The 24301-nt window shown below is 41.3% G+C and overlaps 1 protein-coding gene across 2 annotated transcripts in view; it reads left to right on the forward strand.

Annotated features, from left to right (window-relative positions):
• Positions 1-24301, forward strand: part of EPB41L4B (erythrocyte membrane protein band 4.1 like 4B) — a 267846-nt gene that overhangs the window by 125874 nt on the left and 117671 nt on the right. Inside the window, exons 8-16 of one of the 2 annotated variants that reach the window (XM_054019077.1) lie at positions 6250-6337; positions 6554-6642; positions 6983-7052; positions 7236-7405; positions 7620-7729; positions 10773-10803; positions 12630-12663; positions 15343-15410; positions 18256-19678. In XM_054019077.1, coding sequence (XP_053875052.1) covers positions 6250-6337; positions 6554-6642; positions 6983-7052; positions 7236-7405; positions 7620-7729; positions 10773-10803; positions 12630-12663; positions 15343-15410; positions 18256-18403 — 808 coding nt within the window. In that variant the 3' untranslated portion in view covers positions 18404-19678. Of the gene's footprint in view, positions 1-6249; positions 6338-6553; positions 6643-6982; positions 7053-7235; positions 7406-7619; positions 7730-10772; positions 10804-12629; positions 12664-15342; positions 15411-18255; positions 19679-24301 lie in introns of those variants that run through there. The other variant, XM_054019078.1, reaches the window with a different exon arrangement.

Consider the following 24301-nt stretch of genomic DNA (forward strand, 5'->3'; position numbering starts at 1 on the left):
GATCCAAACCCCAAATAAATCCATTTTACTCTGTATAAAACGTATACAGGGTAAATTCATAAATTGTCCACCCTCTATAACACTGATAGAGAGATGTGCACAGCTGTTGGCTCCCCCAGGTATTAATCACTTACTCTGGGTTTATTAATAAACAAAAGTGATTTTATTAAGTATAAAAAGTAGGATTTAAGAGGGTTCAAGTAATAACAGACACAACAGAATAAGAATAAAACAAAACACACAAGTCTAAGCCTAATACATTAAGAAACTGAATACAGGTAAATCTCACCCTCAGGAATGTTCCAATAAGCTTCTTTCACAGACTAGACTCATTTCTAGTCTGGGCCCAATCCTTTCCTCTGAAACAGTGCTTGTTAGTTACAGCTCAGAAGGTAGCTCAGGGATTTCTCATGACTGGCCACCCCTTTGTTCTGTTCCACCCCCTTTTATATCTTTGGCACAGGGCTGTGGAATCCTTTATCTCTTTCTGGGTTCCTACCCTTCCTTCTAAATAGAAAAGCACCAGGTTTAAGATGGATTCCAGTATGAGGTGACATGGTCACATGTCCTGTGAGACCCCAAGCCTTCATTCTTCCTGGCCTGACTCACAGGAAGGCTTGCAAGTAAATAGAGCCATTTACAACCAATTGTCCTAGTTGATGGGAGCCATCAAGATTCCCACACTTTGCATAATTACAATAAGACATCAGAGTTAATTTCATATTTCTAATTTCAAATACAAGAATGATACATTTATACAAATAGGATGACCACACTCAGTAGATTATAAGCTTTGAAATGATACCTTACAAGAGACCTTTTGGTGAAGCATATTCCAGTTTCATTATATTCACACTCGTTAGCATATTTTCATAAAATCATATTGAGTGCAGCGTCACAAATTGCACCTTAGATCTCACCCAAAGACAACACTTGAAGCCAATCTTATAATAAACTATCTAAAGATTTATTATATGGGGGGAAAACAGAGTTATTTGCAAGGTTAAAGCAGATAAACAGATATATATGAGTTAGATTCTTTAATTTCAAAAGGTAATAGAAGCAAGTATAATCAGCAAGTTCTATATGTCCTTTAAGGCTAACCCAGGCTAAGCAGCTGGCAATCTCTTGCTTATGCCTGGAAAAACCTTGCCTTCCAGAGTCCAAGCAGCATAGAGATACCTATGTTGGGGGGGGGGTGTTTATCCTTTCCTACTCTGTGCTCTGAGCTGCAAACTCAGCTGATAAGGAGGAATCCACGTGCATGACTCATCTTTATGGGGGAGAGAGCAGAATAACAAACAATAGTCTGTCTGGTGTCAATGGAGGTTGGCTCTTGGGAAGGACATAGCACCTTCTGTTTAAGATCAGCCCTTCACATTAATTTACAGTCACAGAGGTTCACAATACAACCTCCCAATATGGGATACAGATGTTATAAGTGAGATTAATGCATGCAGCAATTTACAAGCATTCAGTAAAGTCTAAACACATTCTTGTAATTCTAATACCTATTTTAACAATACTAACGCACAGTTGAGCCAGACTGGTTCCAGCTGTGTGTTTGTCAGTGTTCAATTGAGACATGGGAACTTTGACATGAGCTGGCATTTGGTCTGCCAGCATCACAGAGGGGAAGCATCGTAAACAGGTATGTAAGCTGAGACCTCTTCCATAGCCTTTCTAGCACCAACGACCATATGAACCACCATGCAAGCATCCAAGAGCTTAGAGGCCAAGGTATGCAGCCCCATCCCTCAACGACAGCTACCCAGCCTTATCCACTGGCTAAAGGCTACTTTTGACCGGACTCTGGGGAGTTGCAACATAATGATGATATCATCCTCACCTGTTTCCAAATTCCCCTTTGGTGGCTGCCTAGCATACATTGCCCACAACTGGAGGGCTGTAACAGACAAGTGGGTACTAGATATCATCCACGTTAGCTACCATCAAATTTCTTTCTCCGCCTACTCAGAAGTCCCCTTTCTGGCCCCTATTCAGGGTCTGCGCTCATGAGAAGATCCTCCTCAAACGAGGAGGTAGACTTGCTCCTCAAACGAGGACCTATAGAGCAAGTTTCACCTCAGCATCCAGGGAAAGGGTTGTACTCCCACAATTTCATAGTTCCCAAGAAAAAGGTAGGATGGAGGCCCATTCTCAACCTACGTCAGTTAAATGTTTATATTCACAAATTAAAATTCTGCATGGTTAAGTTGGCCTCATTAATTCCCTGCTTAGAAAAAAGACGTATGATGAGCAGCTCTCGACATGAAAGATGCTTACTTTCCTGTGGATGTTCACCTGACCCACAGGTTCCTCAGGTTTCTTGTAGGACAGGAACACTCCCAGTTCAGAGGACTCCCATTGTGTCTGACAACAGCACCCAAGGTCTTCACCAAGATCTTCTCAGTGGTGGTAGCACAGATGAGATGAAATGGCTACATCATTTTCCTTTATTGGAATGACTGGCTTCTTACAGGCAGATCCTATCTGGAAGTTCAGTTGTCAACTTTGTTCTTTCTCTGCCTGCTGGCATCCTTGGGAATCTGCATAAACATGGAAAAGTGTATTTTGACCCCCACACAGCTCATCAACATTATAGTCGTGACCCTGGACTTGACTGCAAGCAAGAGCCTCCCTCCCTGCAGACAGATTCTTAGTCATGAGCAATCTGATAAACCAAGTCATGCCCAAACCCAGAACAGAAGTCCGGATCTGTCTGTCTTTGCTCAGTCACATGGCCTCCTGCTCGTATGCTCATTTGCTAGGCTGCAACTCCATTGTTTGCAAGCCTGGCTCTGGTTGGTATATGTGCCATACACAGCATGAACACCGTGACAGTGCCAGTCAATATCAGGGCTTCGCTCAGAGCCCCCAAATTGTGTGCATTGGAGTCCCTTTCCTACCCCTACCCTGCCTCGTGCACACGTACACAGCCAACATGATGATAATCACGGAGGCATCCCTCATAGGCTGGTGAGCCCACATGGGCAGAGTCACATCACAAGATACACGGACACCGTAGAAACCTGGGATGCATATCAATCTTTTGGAACCAAGTGCAGTCAGACAGGCATGCAGTGCATTCCTCCCACTGATATGATCCTGACACATTTGGATAATGTCAGACAACATGACAACTGTTTTCTATAACAGCAAATAAGGAGGGGTAAAATCCTTTGCAGTGCACACAGAGGCAGTCAACTTATGGTGTATCTGGAACCACATCACAATTTGTGTGATGCACCTCCCAGGCACTCAGAACTCACTGGTGGAGAGCCTCAGGAGGCATTTCATCCCCAATTATGAGTGGGAGTTACCACTGGGCCACCTTTTGAATCACGGGCCATGTTCTTAATGTCCCACCAGTCTGTTAAGGTCACCTTCCTGGTTGCCATTACCTGGCCCAACCCACCATACACTATACTTCATAAAGAAAAGGTATCCCTTCACTTCCACCTAAAGTTCATCCCAAAGGTAATTCCTGAGTTCCACATAAACCAATCGATTCACGCACTGGTATTTTTCCTGAATGCCTCCAGTGAGGAAGGAGATGCCATTTTCTTGACGTCTGATGAGCATTGGCATTCTACCTGCAAAAAATGAAACCATTTGGGAAATTGCCCAGACTATTCGTTGCTATAGCAGAGTGGACACGGAGAAGTCATATCAGCTCCAATACTCCGTGGATTTCTGGTTGTATCCTCTTTTTCTATCAGTTGGCACATTGTCACATTCTGGGGTCCAGTCCAGCCCAGTGAGGGGTTGTGATACCATCTGCCTGTAACCGTAGGTGCTTTAAATTGTATGCTGCTGTAATTCTCTTGTCTGGTTGCTCCCAGCCAGCATACAAGCATGCACTGAGTGTCTTTGTAATAAGCAACTCTGGACCAGCAATGCTGATTCGAGCAGCCTATTTGCTACACTCCAAGTACGCACCAGCTTTTTGGTTACACCTGGTAAGATTAACCCCAACACCCCTCATCCCAAATTTTCCAAAATTAATGTGCTCTGCAATATCTAGCCCTTTCCTGGACCATTTAGAGGAATAATAAGGTTTGTTTGGTCTTCTAAAGAGACAAACTGCATAGCTTATCACTTTAAGTGGAGTTAATAATCACTTCCCACAACACTGGGTTTGTTTAGATTAAAAAGTAAAACAAGTTTACTAGCCAAAGGAGATAGGATCTCAAGTGAGTTCAGGTATAAAGGATAGAGTTAGAAATGGTTACAAGGAAATAAAAGTGAAAAACGCTTTTTAGAGGCTAATACCTAACAAAACTACCATCTTATGTCAAGGTAAGATTCTTACCACACTCCCTTCCAACTAGATGGCTGCCCTACCCCTCTGGTCATCTTCTTCCGCAACGTTCAAAGTGCTCAGTTCCTTTGTCATCTTAAGTGAAAGGTCACTTGATGTTCTTTGTCTCTCTCTTTTATAGTCCAGTTAACCTTTAAAATGGATTCTACTGAAGGTTGCCCCCCAAAATAAAATAAAATTCAAGCTGTGAGAAAGGAGACCTGGAGTCTGGTGAAGGAAGTCCTATGTTGGTTTCGTCCCCATTTTTTTTTTCAAAAATGCAAATTGATCTGTTCCTGCTCTTTGCAATGCAAATGAATGGCTACTTGCCAGTGATTGCTAATCAATTTTGATTACACCTGCTGAAGGCATCAGCTTGTCCTTAGTCTGGGAGAAACCTGCTTACCCACTCCCCAGACCTGTCTGGTAAACACACTTTAGTTCCACATTTCCTTCATATGGTCTCTTGGGTGTTTACTGTATATACACCATGCAAGAATACTAATTACCTCTGTGTTGTTAATTTTGTAGTTATACCTTACATGACACGTAGCTGATACAGTTTGACATTAATGAGTTGCGGTACACTGAACTGGTCAGGTCAGCAGAACCTCCCTATCAGATACCAATAAGCCTCTTGCACTGTGATGCTGTTAAGGTCACATGCATCTCCCTCACCCGGATTGAGTGAGAGTCCATTCCACTAGAGGACAGGCAATCTCTGTAGCAACAGTTTGAAAAGTGCCTCTGTTGGACATAGGGTGACAAGATGTCCTGATTTTATAAGGACAGTCCTGATTTTTGGGTCTTTTTCTTATATAGGCTCCTATTACCCCCCACCCCCTGTCCTGATTTTTCACATTTGCTGTCTGTTCACCCTAGTTGGACATTTGTAAGGCTGCAACCTGGAGTTCCATACGCACTTTCACAAAGCATTGCACTCTGGTTCAAGCCTCTTCTGCTGACACAGACTTTGGAATTGCAGTGTTACAGACATCTATACCTCCTGTATCCTCGCAACCCCCTCCTCCTATTGAGGACTGCTTGCCAGTCACTCATGTGTGAAGCACTCATAGGGACTGGCCCTTGAAGAAGAAATGGAGGTTACTTACCTGTAACTACAAGTTCTCAGATGTGTGGTCCCTATCTATATTCCACTACTCACCCTCCTTCCCCTCTGCTTCGGCCTATGACTGGATTCGTGGTAGGAGCTGGAAAGGCAGTCAGTCTGCACCTACCCTTATATCCTCCGTGCTGAGCATGTGACAGTCCAGGGCGGAGGCATGGACCAACGGCCACTACTTGCAAGAGATTTTCAGAGCCCCTAAACATATTTATGATGCCCAATTCCTTAACAGCTTTGAAAGTCTGAGTTTTGAAATTGTTTTGAAAAACACTTCACTAATTGAAGGTGTATGGTGTAATCAATGCAGGTGCTGCTGTGGCACAATGTTTATTAGAAAGTTTTTATATTAGTGTATATCCAGCCAGTTATGCACTTTCTTTGCAGAAATTAAGATCGTATTTGCATGCAACTGGCAGCATTTAAATGTAAACCAATCACTTTATCAAGTCTACGTGACTGGGTAAAAGGAGATTGCATTCAATGGTAAGAATGCAGGATGGCTAAAATGAAAAAGTTCTGCTGTGTATGAATTCAGTTGCATGGAGTCTATCTGTAGTCTTCTAGGCCCCAATTCAGCAAAGCATTTAAGCCTCTAATTAAGACCCAGCTTATATAGAAAACAATTAAGCTTGTGTTTAAATACTTTGCTGAACAGGGATGGACTAAGCACATGCATAAAGTTAAGCATGTATTTAAATGCTTTGCAGAGTCAGGGTCCTAGGCAGGGGAGCCTGGGTAATGGATGAAAAGGGAAGTTATACTGTATATAAGAAAGTATTCTATTGCAAACTAAAGTACATTTTCCATTTTATTTTCACAGGGGAAAAACCCCAGCACAGGCTGAATTGTGCTACTTGAACAAAGCTAAATGGTTGGAAATGTATGGTGTAGATATGCATGTGGTTAAGGTAAGACCTACATTGTCATTTATTTCTGTGGGGAGTGGAAGAGACTGTAAATAGAAGAATGTGAATCTCTTCATAAACAGGTCATAATTCTCTACTATTAAAACATCCAAACAGACTTTAATTCTATATGTTATAACAAAAGTTTTGAGTTACTACCATATTAAGATTTGTGCTAGTGACTGCATATTGATTATTCCATCATGTGTTTGGTTGTAGGGAAGAGACGGATGTGACTATGCACTTGGACTTACGCCAACAGGCATATTGATCTTTGAAGGAGCAAACAAAATAGGTTTATTTTTTTGGTAATTCATTTTTTGCTTTATATCCCAATTTGTTAACTGCTGTAATCCTCCCCCTTTTAAATAATGAGTTTTGGCTTGGTTTGAATGTATAGTGTGGTGGATTTAAGAAGGGAGATTGATTTTGCAATATCAAAATAGATTAAGATACATGCTTCCGACTAGGTCAATTTATGTTTCAACAAAATCTAAAGTGATTTGTTAAACATATATTTATATTTTAAATACATTATGAGGTCAGATGTCCCATTATTGTAAACCCTCTTATATACCATTTTGTTTGTTTTTCTTTAACTAAAAATCCTAAATTTATAAAATGTCTGTTTATTTCCTGTATGTGTAGGCCTAAAATCACTAAAATGGACTTCAAAAAGAGCAAATTAACACTTGTGGTCGTAGAAGATGATGAGCAGGTAATTTTTCCCCCCTTACTTGGAACCTGATCCATTGAAGGGCTGAGTATGTTCAACTCCTGTTGGCCACCAGAAGCTGAAGGGGCTCAGTGCTTTGTTGGATCAGGCCCTTTCTCTTTTGTGTTCGCCATTAACAAATATCATGCTTGCCAACTTCCAAAGTTTTTTTGTTTCTGCATTTAGGGCAGAGAACAAGAGCACACATTTGTTTTCCGGTTAGACAATGCAAAAACATGCAAACATTTGTGGAAATGTGCTGTGGAACACCACGCATTCTTCAGACTGCGAATACCAGCAAACAGTAAATCTAGCAGATCTGACTTCATAAGGCTGGGTTCACGCTTCAGATTCAGGTATTTAATGAAATAACTGGGCATTTGTATTTATTTGAGGACACAAGAAGACTCAGGACAAAAATACAAGATTTGTCCAGTTCGTTCCAAGATTATTTATTTATTTATTTATTACTCTTTGCAAAGCAGCTTGGTTTCTCTAAGCATGTTTGATAAGCACAAAGTAAGGGTGGAGTTAGTCACTCTCTCTAACTAAAAAAACATTTTTTTTTAGTGGTCGAACAGAGTATCAAGCAACACATGGATCCAGGTTACGCAGAACCAGTACATTTGAAAGAAAACCCAGCAAACGGTATCCATCGCGAAGGCATTCAACTTTTAAAGGTGGGGTTTTTATTTAACCCACTTGAATTATACATATTCATTAAACTAATTGTATGCTCACTAACAGCACAGCCACACATGCATGTTGCAGAATTTCTACTGGTGTATAGATGACCATATTCAAAGCAAACAAAATTATAACTCAGTATGATGAGTATAACCGAATGAGTCACCAGCTGAAAAATCAAAGGTAGCAACTTTTCCCCTGAGTCAGTTTTGTTGTGTTATCCTTTGTGTTATCCTGCATCCTCTCCCATCCTTCACCATTCCTGTGTCTTGTCTTCTTCCCCATCCTCAGCCAGAGTTATACGTTCCCCGGGCACCTGCAAGCTCAGCTGCAGGTGCAAACCTGGAGCTACATTGGACAATTATTTTTGTGTGACTGATTTGTGATTTTGGAATGTGTGGGGTTGGCAACCCTTTTGATTTTCTCCCCTTTCCCTTTCTGCATGGGAATGGGGAGAACCACATCTAGAGGTACTTCTCTATGTGTGCATCTACGGGGTTACTGGTCCCATCTTTTGTTTCCACTGTGCTTATGTCAGCTACAAAACAATCTTATAAAACTGGTATTTATCATTCTCTGAGTCTGTCTCAGTGTGGATCCCACCTCATGCATGTGACAGCAGTATTTTTTTTATTTTATTTTTTTTGAGTAGCAAAGTCTGCACGTGCACCCTGTGCCTTTTCATGGACCTGAGTGACAGTATAAAGGGCGGCGTGGCCGTGACTTTCCCTCATTCCCTCTGACTGCTTGTGGCACTGAACCTGTGGAATGTCCGACCTACTAGTTCTTAGCTTTGGCTACAATTTCTGCAAACCTTCAGAAATTCTTCAGAACTCTGTTTTGATTACCTTGATTTTTTTTGACTGCTGCAAATCACATCAATCCATCTGAACCCAGTATTGATAGTTCAACACACACACACACACACACACACACACACACACACACACACACCCCGTGCTGATCCCCCGTATATACACCCTGTACAGCCCTGTCCATTTTGCAGTGGGGGCACAATAGGAGCTTCTTTTGTCTAAGTGAGTTGCATAGACCTAGCAAGTACTCTGTGTACCTGCCATTTTCCACTAGGACATGAGATGAAGCTCAAACTACACCTTCTGGAACAAATCATGAAGGTATCCTCAGATCCCGAGGAGACGAACTCCAAGGTCCTGCTACTGGACTAGCCAGTGTCATCCAGCATTCCTCCAGCAGACAGGCTACACCTAAACCCAGTGCAGAGAAAACCGCACCAAGAAAGGAGCTATCACCGGCACAGTCACCCCCAACATTGAAACATCATCAACATCAAATCCAGCACTAGCACTTGTGCCATCAAAGTCCAACACTGAGGGGAGTCACTTCAAATAAAGAGGCAAAGACTCCGGGCAAAGATCAGTGTTCTCCCATAAGGAGAAACAACACACAGCCTCTGGACTACACCCTTCAGTGTCGACATTGACCATGGAGGATAAGCCTAGGGGAGAACCGGAACAACCATCAGTGCTGAAGCACCTGCCAATTCTGGTATAAATCCCAGTGCAGAGAGCCCCCTACAAGATGTCTACTCCTCCTCACTGTCACCAAAGGTGTATGTTCTCTCCATCTTCAAGTAGAGAACCTTCTCCCCTCAGCTCAGTGGCTGACACCATGGAGAGACTCACCTGATTCCTCAACAGGGCTCTGCCCCAGCCACCGCCTCGGGAATGGCACAAGATTGGATAATGCCAATGGTATTCTTAATACTGTGGCCCTGTTGGGGTTATTGGGGTCCACCATCTTGGGCATCGAGAAGCCAGACTCAACTTTGCTCAAGGAAGAGGTCACTCCTCCCTTCAGCATCTCTGGCCAGACACACATCAGAGTATCAGGAGGAACAGGATTCAGTGTTAGAGCAACCCTGCATCCTGTATCACTACCTGAAGCCCTCTCATCTTTCGTCCTCTGGCGAAGAGGTATCTTTGACATCTAGCTGGGAGCCACACTGCTCCAAGCCACAGATCCTCCCCAAGACCTACAAGAGCTCTGTTGGATGGCTACTCCCAGTGAATATACGGAAAGGGATCGATCCCATTCTCTGCTCTCTCCCTAACTGTTACATTTATCATAGATGCTTCAGGGACAGGATGGGATGCCCATTTGAACCACCTGCAGATGCCAGGAACATGGTCTCAGAACAAACTAAATTTACATATGAGCATCCTGGAACAGAGAGCCATCAGACTGAATAAAATAATAGAAACGTGGGGCTGGGAGGAAACTTGAGATGTCATCAGATCCAGCCCCTTGTACTGAGGCAGGACCAAGTAAACTTAGACCATCCTGGACATGGTCTTAAACCTCCAATGATGGGGATTGCACAACCTCTCTTAGAAGCCTATTCCAGTACTTAGTTACCAGTAGAATTAGAAAGTTTTTCCTACTATCTTACCTAAATCTCCCTTGCTGCAGATTAAGCCTGTTACTTTTCGGCCAACCTTCAGGTGACGGGGAACAGTTTATCACCATCCTCTTTATAACGGCCCTTAACATATTTGAAGACTGTTATTGGGTCACCCTTCGGTCTTCTTTTCTCAATACTGCCAGGGTTCACCTTGCAGCAGAATCAGCATATCCTGCTCCAGAACAGTCATACTCTATCTTCTTGCACCCGATGATGTTGAAGTGAACTACAGTGGGATCCACACTGACCTAATAAAGAAGAGAGATCGGTTACTTACCCTACAGTAACTGTGGGGTCAGTGCGGATCCCGTGACCTGCCCTCTATCTCCGCTTTTTGGAGTCTGTAGCTAATATTAGCTTTGAATCCCAAGGGAACAGAGAGAGGGTTGTGACTGCATTGCCTCGTGTTGGAGCACAAAGTACATGCACAGCCCTGACAGATGATGCTACTCAAAAAAAAAATATTCCTGTCTTGCACATATGGGGTACACTTAGACTACGGTATCTCAAAGAACCACAGTTACGGGGCAGTAAGTTCTCTTTGAAAGGTAAATGTTGATTAACTTTTTTTTTTTTTTTTTTTTTTTTTTAAGCAAACAATCCTGTGAAGGCAGCACAACTGTGGTAAGTGTATCCAGATTCTCATTGCGTGTTCATTCTTACAGTTTGGCAATGAGTCCTAAGGCCCTGTTCCTGCATCAGGGTTGGCTAGCACCGAATCCTGCACCTGCGCTAGCTGACCACAGTGTGAGATCAGGGGCTAAGTATGAAACTGTGTTTGCTTTTCTTTTTGTCTGAGTGGATTTCTGTCCTTTGAAAGTAGGAGCAAAATTGAGCTTATTTTCTTTCTGATCTTGTCATTATGTTGAGCATCTAACACTATCGGTTGCTGCCCTGTAAGTTAAAATAAATAGTCTTTTCTTTGCCCCTGAATGTTCACTGTGGTACAAGCAGACCTTTGCTGAGCAAACTACTAATGCTTTTGAATTTGTAACATCGGGTATACATTTTGTTATACCTCTCTAAAAACAGAGCACTGTGCTACATAAAACTGAATTAGAGGTGTTATTAAATTAGCATTTTCATGTGGTAACTGACTCATTGTCACTTCGTAATCATGTGAAATCAGGAGTACATGGAACCACACTAACTTTTCTAGCTCTTAATTTATGCTAGGCAATTGTGTTGTGGCCGCCCCCCCCCCCCCCTTTTTTTTTTTTTTTAGTGAAATGTGTCAGTAGCAACAGCAGGGTTATGGTGAAGAAGGTACTTGCTTTATGAATCCCTAAGTACAGGTGCTTTTAACTTTTTAAAAATTAGCCTTTGAGCTGCCATTTCTTACTTCGTTAGCCAGGGAATGGATGGTGGGCTGGGTTATTTTTTAGTTTAATTTGGCCATGTTTGTTTTATCAGTCTCAGAAATGTGGAGGAAAAGGTTGGTTTTCTCCAGTTAGAAATTTTTCACACTTTTTTTGCACTTGATTAAATTAAAAATGCCTTGTATTTTTAAAAAGTTCAAACTTGCCATGAACTTAGCCCTAAATGAGGACAAGCACTCTTACAAGCTTCAAGAAATATAGTTTAGAAAAGTAACACTTTCTGCAAACTTTTTTGGTACTCTGGAATGTTTGACATTTTCATACTACACCTCTATCTCGATAGAACGCTGTCCTCGGGAGCCAAAAAATCTTACCGGGTTATAGGTGAAACTGCGTTATATTGAACTTTCTTTGATCCACTGGAGTGCGGAACCCCCTATCCCCCTCCCGGAGCACTGCTTTACCGCGTTATATCTGAATTTGTGTTATATTGGGTAGCGTTATATCGAGGTAGAGGTGTATTATTTAAGGCTTTACTCTTGTGAGTAGTTCCACTGAAGTCAATGGGATTACTCCTCTGTATAAAATTATGTACTTGCATAATGCAGGATCTGGGAAGTTGGTGTCTCTAGTAGTCATAAAAGGTACAAGACAGTATACCGGGGGGGAGGGAGGCTGAAATGATGTTTATTTAGCTATCATTTTCATTTTGATGTTTTTGGGGAAATGTAATATGCAAGGAACTCGTAGTTCTCTTACTATTATTAAAATGGACTGCTATGTTACAGAATTTTGAAGGACTGATGGGTTAATGTTTTCATTGTTGTTAGCAGAAGACCCGAAAAGATAGATCTGTCCTGGTACCAACATGTTTCCAATATTCATAAGAAGTTTAGGCCTCAATCCTGCAACTGGCTCCATGAGTGCGGATGTCTGTGCTTCTCTATATCCTCGTTAGACTTAGAGGGACTCCATACAGGCACAGAACTTTTCCTTTGTGTAGCCAGTTGAAGGATCAAGTTCGCAATCTTGTTCACCCACATAGTAAACTAATTCATGCAAATTATCAGTTTTCTTATTTTTTGTCTGTTTTAATTACAGAAAAGCTATTTTTTCTTTGTCTTATTTTAGTGCAAAAAATAATCCTGAAGTCCACAACTACCAGGTAAGAGTAACACTTGCTGGAGGGAATATTGACTTTAGTTTTATTACTTTAATTGTAAAGTTATTGCTGCCTATAATTAAGGTGACTCATTTTCTCCTCTCTCCCCCTTCTTCCCTGTTGTTGTGATTTGTTCCTTTCATACCCTTGTGGTGAGATTTTGTTCTGTCTCTAATTGCTGCAGCACAGTGGGGAGACACTTTTGCTCCCTCCTGATTCTGGGCAGCTCTGGGGACTGGAAAGGAGCCCCAAACATTTAGACAGCCTTAGAGGGCCTGTTTAAGTTATGGCAACCCCCGGGGCTTACCTTATGGGCTGCAGCACCACCCAGAATCTTTGCAGCATTGCATCATGCGGTCCCATCCCCAATACACCACCTATGCCAGGGCTTGTTAGGAGGTATCCGCAGTAGGCATTCTTACAATTGTCTTCCATGGTGTTTACACCAGGGGGAATTCTCCTGTGGCTGGGTTGGGGGCTTTTACAGACCCTTTATGCCATTCTTTCCCTCCTAACCAGGGAAAAGGGCCTGGAGTGGAAGTGAGGCCCTCACCCTTGTTTCATATACTTCACAGTAGCATTCAGTGCTACTGAGGGAGCAAGTTGCATTTTCATCCAGAGGGAACACATGTACGAGAAACTAATCATAATGTATTTTTCAATTAACAAATTTTAAAACCTCCATAGTGATTTTGTTCCACTGTCATTGTCTCATCAGCACTTAATGGGCATAGGAAATGTCATCAGCATGGTGTTGTCCTTCTGGACCTTACTGCTGTAATAACCCTTCTCCCCCTCCAAACTCTGAATAAAAATGGCTTTTCACCCATTTCCCAAGCAAACAGATATGCTGAAATTATGCAACAGAGCAAAAATGTGGGTTGTGATATCTTTCCAAAAGGAGCAGCAAAAACATTTTCTCACTTTCATTCAGCTGTAACCAAGCTCATGCTAGGGCTTCGTAAAGCTCCGGGCTTGAAGATCATTTCACCAAAAGGCTCTATGCCAGGGGGTGGGCAAACTTTTTGGGCCGAGGGCCACATCTGGGTGGGGAAATTTGTATGCAGGGCTGGGGCAGGGGGGTGGGGTGCAGGAGGGAGTGCGGGGTGTGGGAGGGGGTGCAGTGTGCAGGAAAGTGTTCAGGGCAAGGGATTGGGGCAGAGGAGGGGTGCAGGGTGCGGCAGGAGGCTCAGTGCAGGGGGCTGGGGTGCAGGGTGCAGCAGGAGCTCAGGGCAGGGGGTTGGGGTGCAGGAAGGGTGCAGGGTGTACAAGGGGGTTCAGGGCAGGGAGTTGGGGTGCACAGGGGTGCAGGATGGAGCAGGGATCTCAGGGCGGGGGTTGGGGTACAGGAGGGGTGCAGGGTATACGAGGGGGCTCAGGGCAGGGGGTTGGGGTGGAGTACAGGAGGGGTTTGGGATCCGGCCCAGCGCCGCTTACATCAAGTGGCTCCGGGATGGCAGCGGCGCACGCACGCACTAGGGCCAGGGCTGCCTGCCTGCCTGCCCTGTCTCCAGCCCCGCACTGCTCCCAGAAGCACTGCAGCCCCTGGGGGAGGGGAGGTGGAGGGCTCTGCGTGCGCTGCCCTTGCCGTACCTCCCCCGAAGCCCCCGTTGGCCACGGTTCCCCGTTCCCAGCCAATGGGAGCTGTGGGTGGCGGTGCCTGGAGGGAAGAGCAATGTATGGAGCCCTCTGCTCCCCCTGCCCAGGGGATGCAAGGACGTGGTGCCAGCGGCGCCGCGGGCCTGATCCAAAGCCCTGAGGGGCCGGATCCGGCCCACGGGGCATAGTTTGCCCTCCCCTGCTCTATGCACATGTTGAGCAACATGGGAGAGAGGCTGAATCTTGCCTTTCAAATCCCTAGGTGGTGCTGATATCCCTGGTTGACTGCTATCTTCAAACAATGTCAGACTACACTGTAGAGAACTGTTCTATGCATAACAGTGTCCCTTGGATTATGTCTACACTTGAAACTGGGAGCTGTGAGTCTCCACTTGTGCAGACATATTGTAATTAACCAGCACACTAAAAATAGTCTTGTCTCAAAGATTAAGCCATGCATGTCTAAGTACACATGGACGGTACAGTGAAACTGCGAATGGCTCATTAAATCAGTTATGGTTCCTTTGGTCGCTCATGCCCAAATAAATCTTTTAGTCTTTAAGGTGCCACCAGACTCTTTGTTGTTTTTGTAGATACAGACTAACACGGCTACCCCCTGATACTAAAAATAGTTGTGTAGCATGGGCAGAAGCGAATGGCGACATGGGCTAGCCATGTTGAGTACAAACTCGCCTGAACCCTGTGGCTACCTACTCTGGACTTGTGCCGCTGCCTGTGCTATCACAGCTGCTGCATTATTTTTAGCACAAGAGCTGGAATTACACCCCTAGTTCCAAGTGTGGACATAGCTGTAGGTTCCATGGTAGTAGTTCATGCTCACATCTTTCAACAGCTGCAATTGTGATATTTGGTATATTTATAAGGCAGGTCCTTAATCATTTTTTGGTACAACTGGTAGTGAAAGTATGAAATTGCAGTAACAATGCAGGCAATTGTAGCATGAGGATGATGTAATTGAGGACAACTCTTCACTTTAAAAAGAGCTCCATAGAAAATTAATCAAATGCAATCCGATTAAGAAGTGATACAATGACATAATCAAAGCTAATATTTTACTTCCAGCCACAGTATCACCCTAATATACATCCTGGTCCACCACACTGGCACCCTCATACTCCTGTGAACGTAAGGTAAGCTCTCTTCATTGTATGGGAAGAATCATTTTTTTCTTCTTTATTTTAAACAACCTGTTGGATTAGAACTGTGATGAGACTATGAGGATTGATGTATGTTAATCACTTCAGTTTTTGCTTTGACATATTCTAAGTCTATTAAATTTATTAAAAGGAACTTGATAGTTTGCTTAGATTTATTTTTAATTTATTATTCAAAACAAAATTTTAGGATTAAATTTTCCTTTTGAATTAATTTCTGTAGGTTGTGTGTCTGGCAGTAAGGTGCTTAATATTTTTAGTAAAATTAATTTTACTTTGATTAGCATTTAATCTCAGAAGACAGTGGAGCATGTCCTTTTAGGGTGGGCTTAAATCAACAATGTACAGATTCGTAATATGCGGCAACCGTTTTCCTGTACTCCAAAAACTTAAATGGAAAATTATAGTGCTTTCCTATTCAACATTGTATTAATAGATTGGTAGATTTTTTAAAAAATCACATAAAAAGAACATTTTAAAACTACCACTTGAAAATTCAGTATCTGTATAGCTATGAATATGGCTGATCTTAGTACATAAAGACTTAAATTTTAGTGCTATCAGACAAGAATTAAGTGAAAACAAGACTGGAAGAAACTCAGTCTGAACTGAAATCAGTATGTTTTATGTGCTTTTTTCCTAGGTAAATATAACTCTTTTTGACTTGTATTATTTTATTGCCAGACAGTGTCTAGGACTTTCAGACGTATATAACTTGCACCACCGTGAGTGCGTAATATTGCTGTTCTCATCTATCCCATCTTCCTGCCTCTTCCTCTTAGTATTCTTAGATAAGATAATTCCATCACAGGGTGGGTGGAGTTTGGTGCTGAGTGTAGGTGAGCACTAGTGGTGAGGGTAGGCTGTAAGGTGGAAGAAAGGATAGTCTGGTCTGAGATGATAGGACTGAAGAAGCAGGGAAAGGGCATAGAGATGGAAGACTCAATATTTCTCAGGTGGATCTGCAGATTACTTATCTCCATCTCAAAATTCCTAGAGAGTCTGGTAATAAAATAAATGTTAAGATAAAAACAAAACTACTTTTATGAAAAAAAGACTTTAAAATATGTAATGAATCTGACATAAAATTACTGTTCAAAATCTCTCCTGTTGATTTTAACACTGAATGAGCTCTACAATCTCTAGTTTCCTGTTACCAGAGAATAGCTGCCTCTACAGAGATTTTGTATATCCATTTAAGGGTTTTTTTAAAAGGAATTTCCATTTATGATATCAGTCTCGTTAATTCTGATATTTTTAAAGCCTAAAGCTTTTCTTTAGGCAGAGTAATGTTGAGATAAGCAGAGCAGTGTGTTAAAAAGTTTGTAAGAGAACTTTTTTTTTTTCCTCAGTGAAGATTAAGGTCATTGGAAAGAGCTACAGGAAAATATGAAAAATGGCGTTTGCAAAGCTAAGCTTGCAAGAGATACATAACAGACCAATCCTGCAGGCCCTCTTCAGATGAGTCCTGAAAGGTGCTGAGCAGTCTGGCCCCAATCCAGCAAAGCATTAAACACATGCTTTCATTTGAAGCATGTGAGTAGTCTCATTGAAGTGAACGGGACTACTCATGTGATAAAAATTAGAGTATGTGTTTAAGAGGTTGGGTAGGGTTTGTGTCAGAGTGCTCAGCCCCTGGCAGGATCAAGCCCTGGTTTCATATAACTCCCACAGCTGGGCTTGCAGAATTGAGCTTGAGGTGGGACAAGAGATAAGGGGAGGTCATTTTGTTCTGTTTTATAAATAATGTAAACTCCAAAATAAGAAGGTGCAGAATCACTTTCCGTCTTACCTCTATAAAAACTCCTCAGTAAAACTGTTCTGCTGTTACTCAATTAAAATCTTGTAGGATTGAATTTTCTTCCAAGATCTAACTGAGGTTAATGGTCATTTGTAATTTTTAGATTTATTATTGACGTTCCCTTCAAGTAAAATAAAAACTTGACTTTCAATTTTAGATTCACTGTTTTCAGCCTACTTTAGTAGCGTACAAAGAAAGAATGTTTCAAAAAATTAACGCAACTTCAGTGTATTAATACAGAAGTATGTCTGGCATTACGCAATTATTTTTATTCACTTTTCATCATGTTGCTTAAAACAACTGCTTCTTGAAATGATTTATGGTGATTTGGTACATAGTACCTTCAGAAAGCTTGGGAGAGTTTGGTGATGGTAGTAGTTACCTATACCAGTATGCTAGGAAAAACGTATTTTTCTTCCTAGTGGTTTTACAGGATTCAGAGTATATTTGTACACAAATTTGTATTCTAGCTGCAGGAACTAAAAGTTTTGTTGGGTTTAACAAGATGAATGTGTAACTAACTCCATCAGAGTTGAGCAAATGGCAGAATTTATGGGTGGATGATTGATTGCTTCATTAATGTTATCGTGTTTTTAATTTTTAAGCCTTTGGGAAATAGTACTTCCATTAGCTCAACTTTTTGCATGATTCTGCATTTATTGCTCATTTAACAAAGCCACTTAGCCTTGCTGCAGTTAAATCTTTTCCCCTGGAAATTCAGTGGCTTTCAAGCATGATTATTTTTATTTTTAACATTTGAAAGAAAAGATTCTAAAAGTGCTGTGCACGGGATCTAATCCAAAGTGCATTGAAGTCAATGGAAACACTCCCAGTGGCTTCAGTGGACTTTACATCAAGCCCATGGTTCTATCCACTACTCCCTTCCATGGCTGTTCACTCGCCATCATTTTTCATGTACATTATAGAGCCTATCTGATAAACTCATATTACTGTATATCATTCATAATTGTAAAATTTACTTCCATCTCTCACTAACCAATAACTGTGCAAATGGTACAGGCCACCCTACCAAGATGACAGGCCATATTGGAAACCAACCACAAGTGGAGATGACCGCAATTTACAGTATATCCAAGATCAGAACCAGAAGAATTTAGGAGGAATCCAAAGTATGGTGTACCAAGATAAACTCATGACAACACTTTGAGAAACTGGGTCATCCTAATTTCACCTACCATCTTAGATGATCATTACATTCCATAAGCATTGTCTGTCTGTGCATTATGTTAAACATATATTGTGTAAAAAGTGTGTGTCTTAATCTGTAGGGCCATCTTGTTGTTTAGTTAGTGTTCCTAGACAATCTTGAAAGAAGTATTTTCAATATTTTTGTAAAAATCTGATAAGTTTTGTGAAAACTGGTCAGAGTTCACTGTGGCTCAAGTTCTGAAATTTTTGTAAATTGTTAAATTTATCATATTTTTGTGTGACTCTGAGCATGTTTCTTTAAAATATTACACACCACATCTAATTATTTTATCAGCTTGTTTAATTTATGAACCCAATTAAAAAATGAAGGATCGGAAATTTAGTTTCTTAACTGATACAAGAACAGGAGATGTGAAACAAATGAAAAACAGAATCAAAACTCACTTTTGTAATTAAAAATGACTTAAATGGCCAGTGATAAAGGGATCCTGTTGACATAATCAAAGGGTTTTTTCCCCACAAAATAAAATTACAGGTGTTTATATAACTTTAAACACAAGTATAGGGAAAACACTATAATGTTAAACTTAATAGATTACTCTATTACTACTCAGATGTATTCATTAAACCAATGAGAAATTGCATACTATGCCTAAAGGTAGTATTTGCTGCTATGAACACAAGGAATGTTTAAAAAAAATAATGCCTTAATAATGGGTGCTGCTGTCTTTTTTCTGATTTTTTTTTTTTTTTTAATGAAATTGTGAATGTAAACCATGAGGAAACATAAAACTACCTGGTGAAAATTTTTCTCCAAGAGGTTGATTCAAGAGGTAGTACTTGAGGGAAGGGGAAACAGGGGTCCTGATTAAATAAAAAAGATGTTAGACTTCTGCGAAGTTGGATGTACACTTTACAAACTCAGGCCCTTACATAGGCGTGACTGGTATTTTGATCACTTGCCTATATTTTACTTAGAAAGTCATAGCGCCATCTTTATTCATATTTTCTTATTAATTTGGCCTTACAACTGATCTTTTGAAGTTTGCTGGAATAAGTAATATCTTTATATTTGGGATATCTTAAACTGGTAGTTTTTTTTAACTTGATTTTAATAAACATCCATTTGTAAATAGGGATAACCCTGCATTTTTTCAGAGCAAATTTGATAGTATATAACTTTGTAAAGTATATTTGTTTACAAATGCTATCATTAATATTTGTTTTGATCTTCCTTGTATGTGCTAAGTACAAATAAACATTCTCAAGCTTCTGGATTTGTTTTGGATATATTATTATTTATCTGTTTAAAAGATATTAATGCAATTTTTGTGGAAGTTTGGGGAATGATACACCACTGTGTTACTCCAGTTTTACGCTCGGGTCATGCTGTTGCTACAATGGTGTTACCTGCAGTAACCCAGTGATAAATCAGGCCCAAGATTTTCATTGGAATCCATTGGAAATACTTGAAAATGTACAGTTCACTGCAATGTGAAAGTGCCAACATAATATGTATAGTCTTCAACTGAGTATTCATCACTTCATGATTCATGATTTTGTTATGGAACTTCATTTGATTTCTATAAATATTGTTTATACTCGGTATTGCTTTTCTGTGCAGTATTTTTTGTTGTTGTATAGGGAGCTGAAGACATTTAGAGCGAAAGATCTCCCCTTAAAGTACCACATTAGCCCTATGCTGAAGATTTAAGTGGTGCATAAGCCTTGTGCTAGATCTCTGCATAAGGGTGAATTTTGCCCTTTACGATTATTTGTATCTAGCAATTTTCATGCCTGGTACCAAATGGGAAAGCACTTACCTTATTCCTTCTCTTTAGAAGCACCTCAGATACTCTCAGCTACTTTTTTTTATGGCATGCCCACCCCTCACTACTCAATGGTCCTGAATACCTATAACAGCAGTGAGATTCAGGGGTAAGGAGGGTTGGTATTGCAAGCAATAGGGGCAGGTCGTCTCCTGCTCCCCTTTGCTCCATCCACAGTTGTTTTGTTTGGGGAGCACTAAAAAGGTAAAGGGCTAGTCTCCACTACAGGGAGATTGACGCTGCTGCAATCAATGCAGCAGGGAACAGTTTAGCAGGTCTAGTGAAGACCCGCAAAATGGACAGCAAAGCGCTCTCCGTTCGACCCCGGTACTCCAGCTCTCCAAGAAGAGTAAGGGAAGTTGACTGGAGATCGTCTCCCGTCGACTCAGCACCGTGAAGATACCGGGGTAAGTCGACCTAAGCTATGTCGACTCCAGTTACGTTATTCACATAGCTGGAGTAGCATAACTTAGGTCGACTTACCCCCATAGTGAAGACAAGCTCAAAGTCTGACATTTTGCATTTAACCTTTCTCTCCAGTGATGTTGCTCTGACTTCTGCCACTGCAGTGAACTAGGGAGAGACTCTACCTTTTGAATGGGAGTACTTGTGGCACCTTAGAGACTAACAAATTTATTTGAGTCTCTAAGATGCCACAAGTACTCCTGTTCTTTTTGCGGATACAGACTAACATGGCTGCTACTCTGATACCTTTTGAATACATATTTTAATTTAAAGTACACTTTGGGGTTTGTTTTTTCTAAAATTGGCACCCCTACTATTTAGAAAGTATGGTTAGCTAATGAATCAGTGATACCAACCTTTGAATGCTAGAAATGCAACTCACCACTTTCACTTCTTAGCAAGGCAGAAACCTTCATGTTTCAAAGCAAAATTCTATTGCTTACTCTTCTGAAAATGTTTGGTGAATTTGACTGCTAAAGGTAACTCCTTTAGTTTAAAAATTACTTTATTATAACTTTTGAAAATCTCTGGCTGTGAGGATTTCAGACTGGATCCTATTTGCAGGCCACTGTAGGAAACCTCTTTTGATATCACAGTTTTGCATTACATTTCATAAAATAATTTAGGTCCATTATCTATTGAAATAAATGTTCTTATGCCATGTTGTATAGGTTTCCTGCCAGGATTTCCCATGAGAATGCCACCGTTTATTTATTTAAAGTAGTTCTCAGTTGGGTTCCAAATAGTAAAATACACAATTGTTCTATGTGACAAAAGTTACTTTTGAAATCTTTCCAGTTGTCCTAAATAAACAGGTGCCGCCACCTACTGAATGCTAACAAAGCAAGTTTTCCAGGATGCCCATTGTACTGTATGTTTAATTTCTGAAAATGTCCTTCATCCTAATTTTTAAAAGTTTAATTTAAAAAAAATTATAATTTCCTTTGTATTAGTTATAGGTACTTTTTAGAAAAACTTTTTGAAGACTTATCCTCTCCTGATTCCACAAGAATTAGAAATGTTGTAGCTCTGTAGATCCCAGGAAATGAGACAGACAAGGTGAAGTATTATGTTTTATTGGACCAATTTCCATTGGTGGAAGAGACAAGCTTTCGAGCTTCACGAAACTCTTCTTCAGGTCCAAGTTGGTCCAATAAAATACCTTCTCTCTCTCTCATATCCCAGTAAGACCTGAAGAAGAGTTAGCTTGTTTTGTCCACTAACTGAAGTTGGTCCAATAAAATATATTACCTCACCTACCTTGTCTCTTTCAAGAATTGGAAATTGCATGATCACAAATGGTGACAAAACTGTCTTTTCTGCAAATGAGAGATGCTATTTGATGAACAGACATCACACCAGGAATCCAAAATTACATTGGTTGGTGTTCTAGTATATAGTGGAGAGATTCTCAGATGTGCTGGAGCACCAGTTGATGCTTTCAAGAGGGATTGGGGCTAAGGTGTCTTTATGCCATCTTTCTGTACTCTTCCCATCCCCCATTTCCCCCAGTACTGAGGGATATCTGGCCAGTTCAGTCCCAGCACAATTCAGTGCAGCCTATTTTGTAATGCAGCAATTACTAGATAGAAAAACACCAAAGTACCAGTCTCCCTCTTGCCCGGACATCCCTCCTACACCAGGGACTCCAGGAGGTGTTGTAATGCCAGGTCTGTGACTTGGGCCAGGTTTATGGCCCATTGCAGCATCAGAATATTGGCCTGGCCCTGAGACTGGGCTGTAGAAACAGGTTCTAGTATTGGGGAAGGAGGCATCCCTTTGGGTTAACCCTTCTTAGCATGGATTACTTAACCTGTGAGTTTTCTCTTTTCAATTACTTAATCATGAATCACTTTGTCAGCTGAAGTGCAGACTAAAAGTGTAAGGACTATATCATGAAATGCAATTGCACGGCTGTCAGTCTGGGGTGTTCACTCTGACAGAAATAATTGAGTGCTGCCAAAACATGTATCAGTGGGCCGAAATGCAGACTTATCAAGTTCAAGGATTGCTTGCTCAAAGGCTGTAGAATCAGGTGGAGCATCTAGTATGGCAGGTAAGTTGTAACATGTCTTTTGTCTTTCAGATCCTAAACCAGTGCACCAGAAGAGCTCTCTTCCATCTTGTAGAAATAGTAGTATAAGAGCTTGCAAATAATTTGGTAAATGTAGCCACTGGTGCCAACAAGTAAGCTGACTAAGACAGGAAAAATAAAGATGCTGATATGACTTGATATTCGGCATATGGACTCCCAAGTGGGGTAGAAAAACATAATCAGAGTGTGTGGGAGAGTTTCCCTGCGGTGGGGAGAGGCAGGCTGACTTCGCTGTGCATTTCTTTTGGGTTTTTTTGTTTTTTTGTGGGGAGTGTTTTTTTTGTTTGTTTGTTTGTTTTTTGTTTTTAAAGAAAAGAGTTATTCAGAAGTTTCATGTCCTTGATCCAGCAGGAAGCCAGGTCAGTGCTATTCCCCCAGAAACCACCTGGATTGAATAAGGACCACTGCAGCACAGGCTCACTGAGGACCTAATTCAAAGTCCACGGGAATACAACGTTGATGGGCTTTGGATCAGGCTCCAAGAACAGTGCAAAGTAGTCTGTTTTCCTTTTGCTTTATAAAGTGGGGAGTTGAGGAGAGCAGTATTTGTGGGTTATTACTGTTGCTGCAGCACCATTAGTGCTGACGGTTAGCCAGGAAACAGAAAATTACCCCCCCCCCTCTTTTTTTTTTTTTTTTTGGTAAGTGTCTGTGTGCATTCTTCAAAGGCCAGGGCATGCTGGAATACTTGCTTCTGCCATAAAACAATAGCAACTAAAGAACCTCACTTTGATGGGTTAACCTGAGCTAGCTTTGCTGGTTAGATGTAGGAACTTGCCCATGTGTTCACTGCACTTGTTCCACATCATGAGGATGAAAGCTTGGGATTGCTGGAACTCAGAAGTTTTTTGTGTAAATAGCATGTTTGCATCACATTTATTTCTGTTTTAAGAGTGAAATGGCTGCACTTGAAAAATACAACTCCATTTTTATCTTTCGTGCTTATAATGGTAGTACCTAGGGGCCAACCAAGAAGGGGAGGGGGCCCATTGTGCCACTGTACAAACATAGAAAAACATAGTCCCTGTCCCTTGAGTGACAGAGTTTACAGTCTAAATAGGAAAGATAGACACAGGGTCAGGGAAAGGGACAGAACAAATATACCTCTCCATCAGTGTATATTGTTTGTTGCATTCCCATCCCTAGAGATACCTTGAAAAGTAGTCAAATTCTAAGCAAGACAACAATCGCAAGGAGCCAGGTTTTCAAAAGAGCTCAGATCCCAGCAGCTCCCATCGTTCTCTTCAGTGCCATTGTATTCTGAAAAGTGATGGGCATTGTGGGCTTCCATATTGAATGTTTCTCAAAGATTTCCATATCATAGGTGCTAAGTTTTTCTTTCTGCCTGACCTGTCCTTCCCCCTCACCCCCCCAAAAAAATACCAACCTAACCTGGGTTTTGAGAGTCAAGTTGGGTTCCTTTCTTCACATGGCTCATCCCCCGTAATAAAGGTTCTGCAGGCCAAATCCTGTATCAGTTACTGGCACACCTTTGCAATCCAGTTTT

The sequence above is a fragment of the Malaclemys terrapin genome, chromosome 2 (assembly GCF_027887155.1).
Source record: "Malaclemys terrapin pileata isolate rMalTer1 chromosome 2, rMalTer1.hap1, whole genome shotgun sequence".
In the NCBI taxonomy this organism is placed as follows: Eukaryota; Metazoa; Chordata; order Testudines; family Emydidae; genus Malaclemys; species Malaclemys terrapin.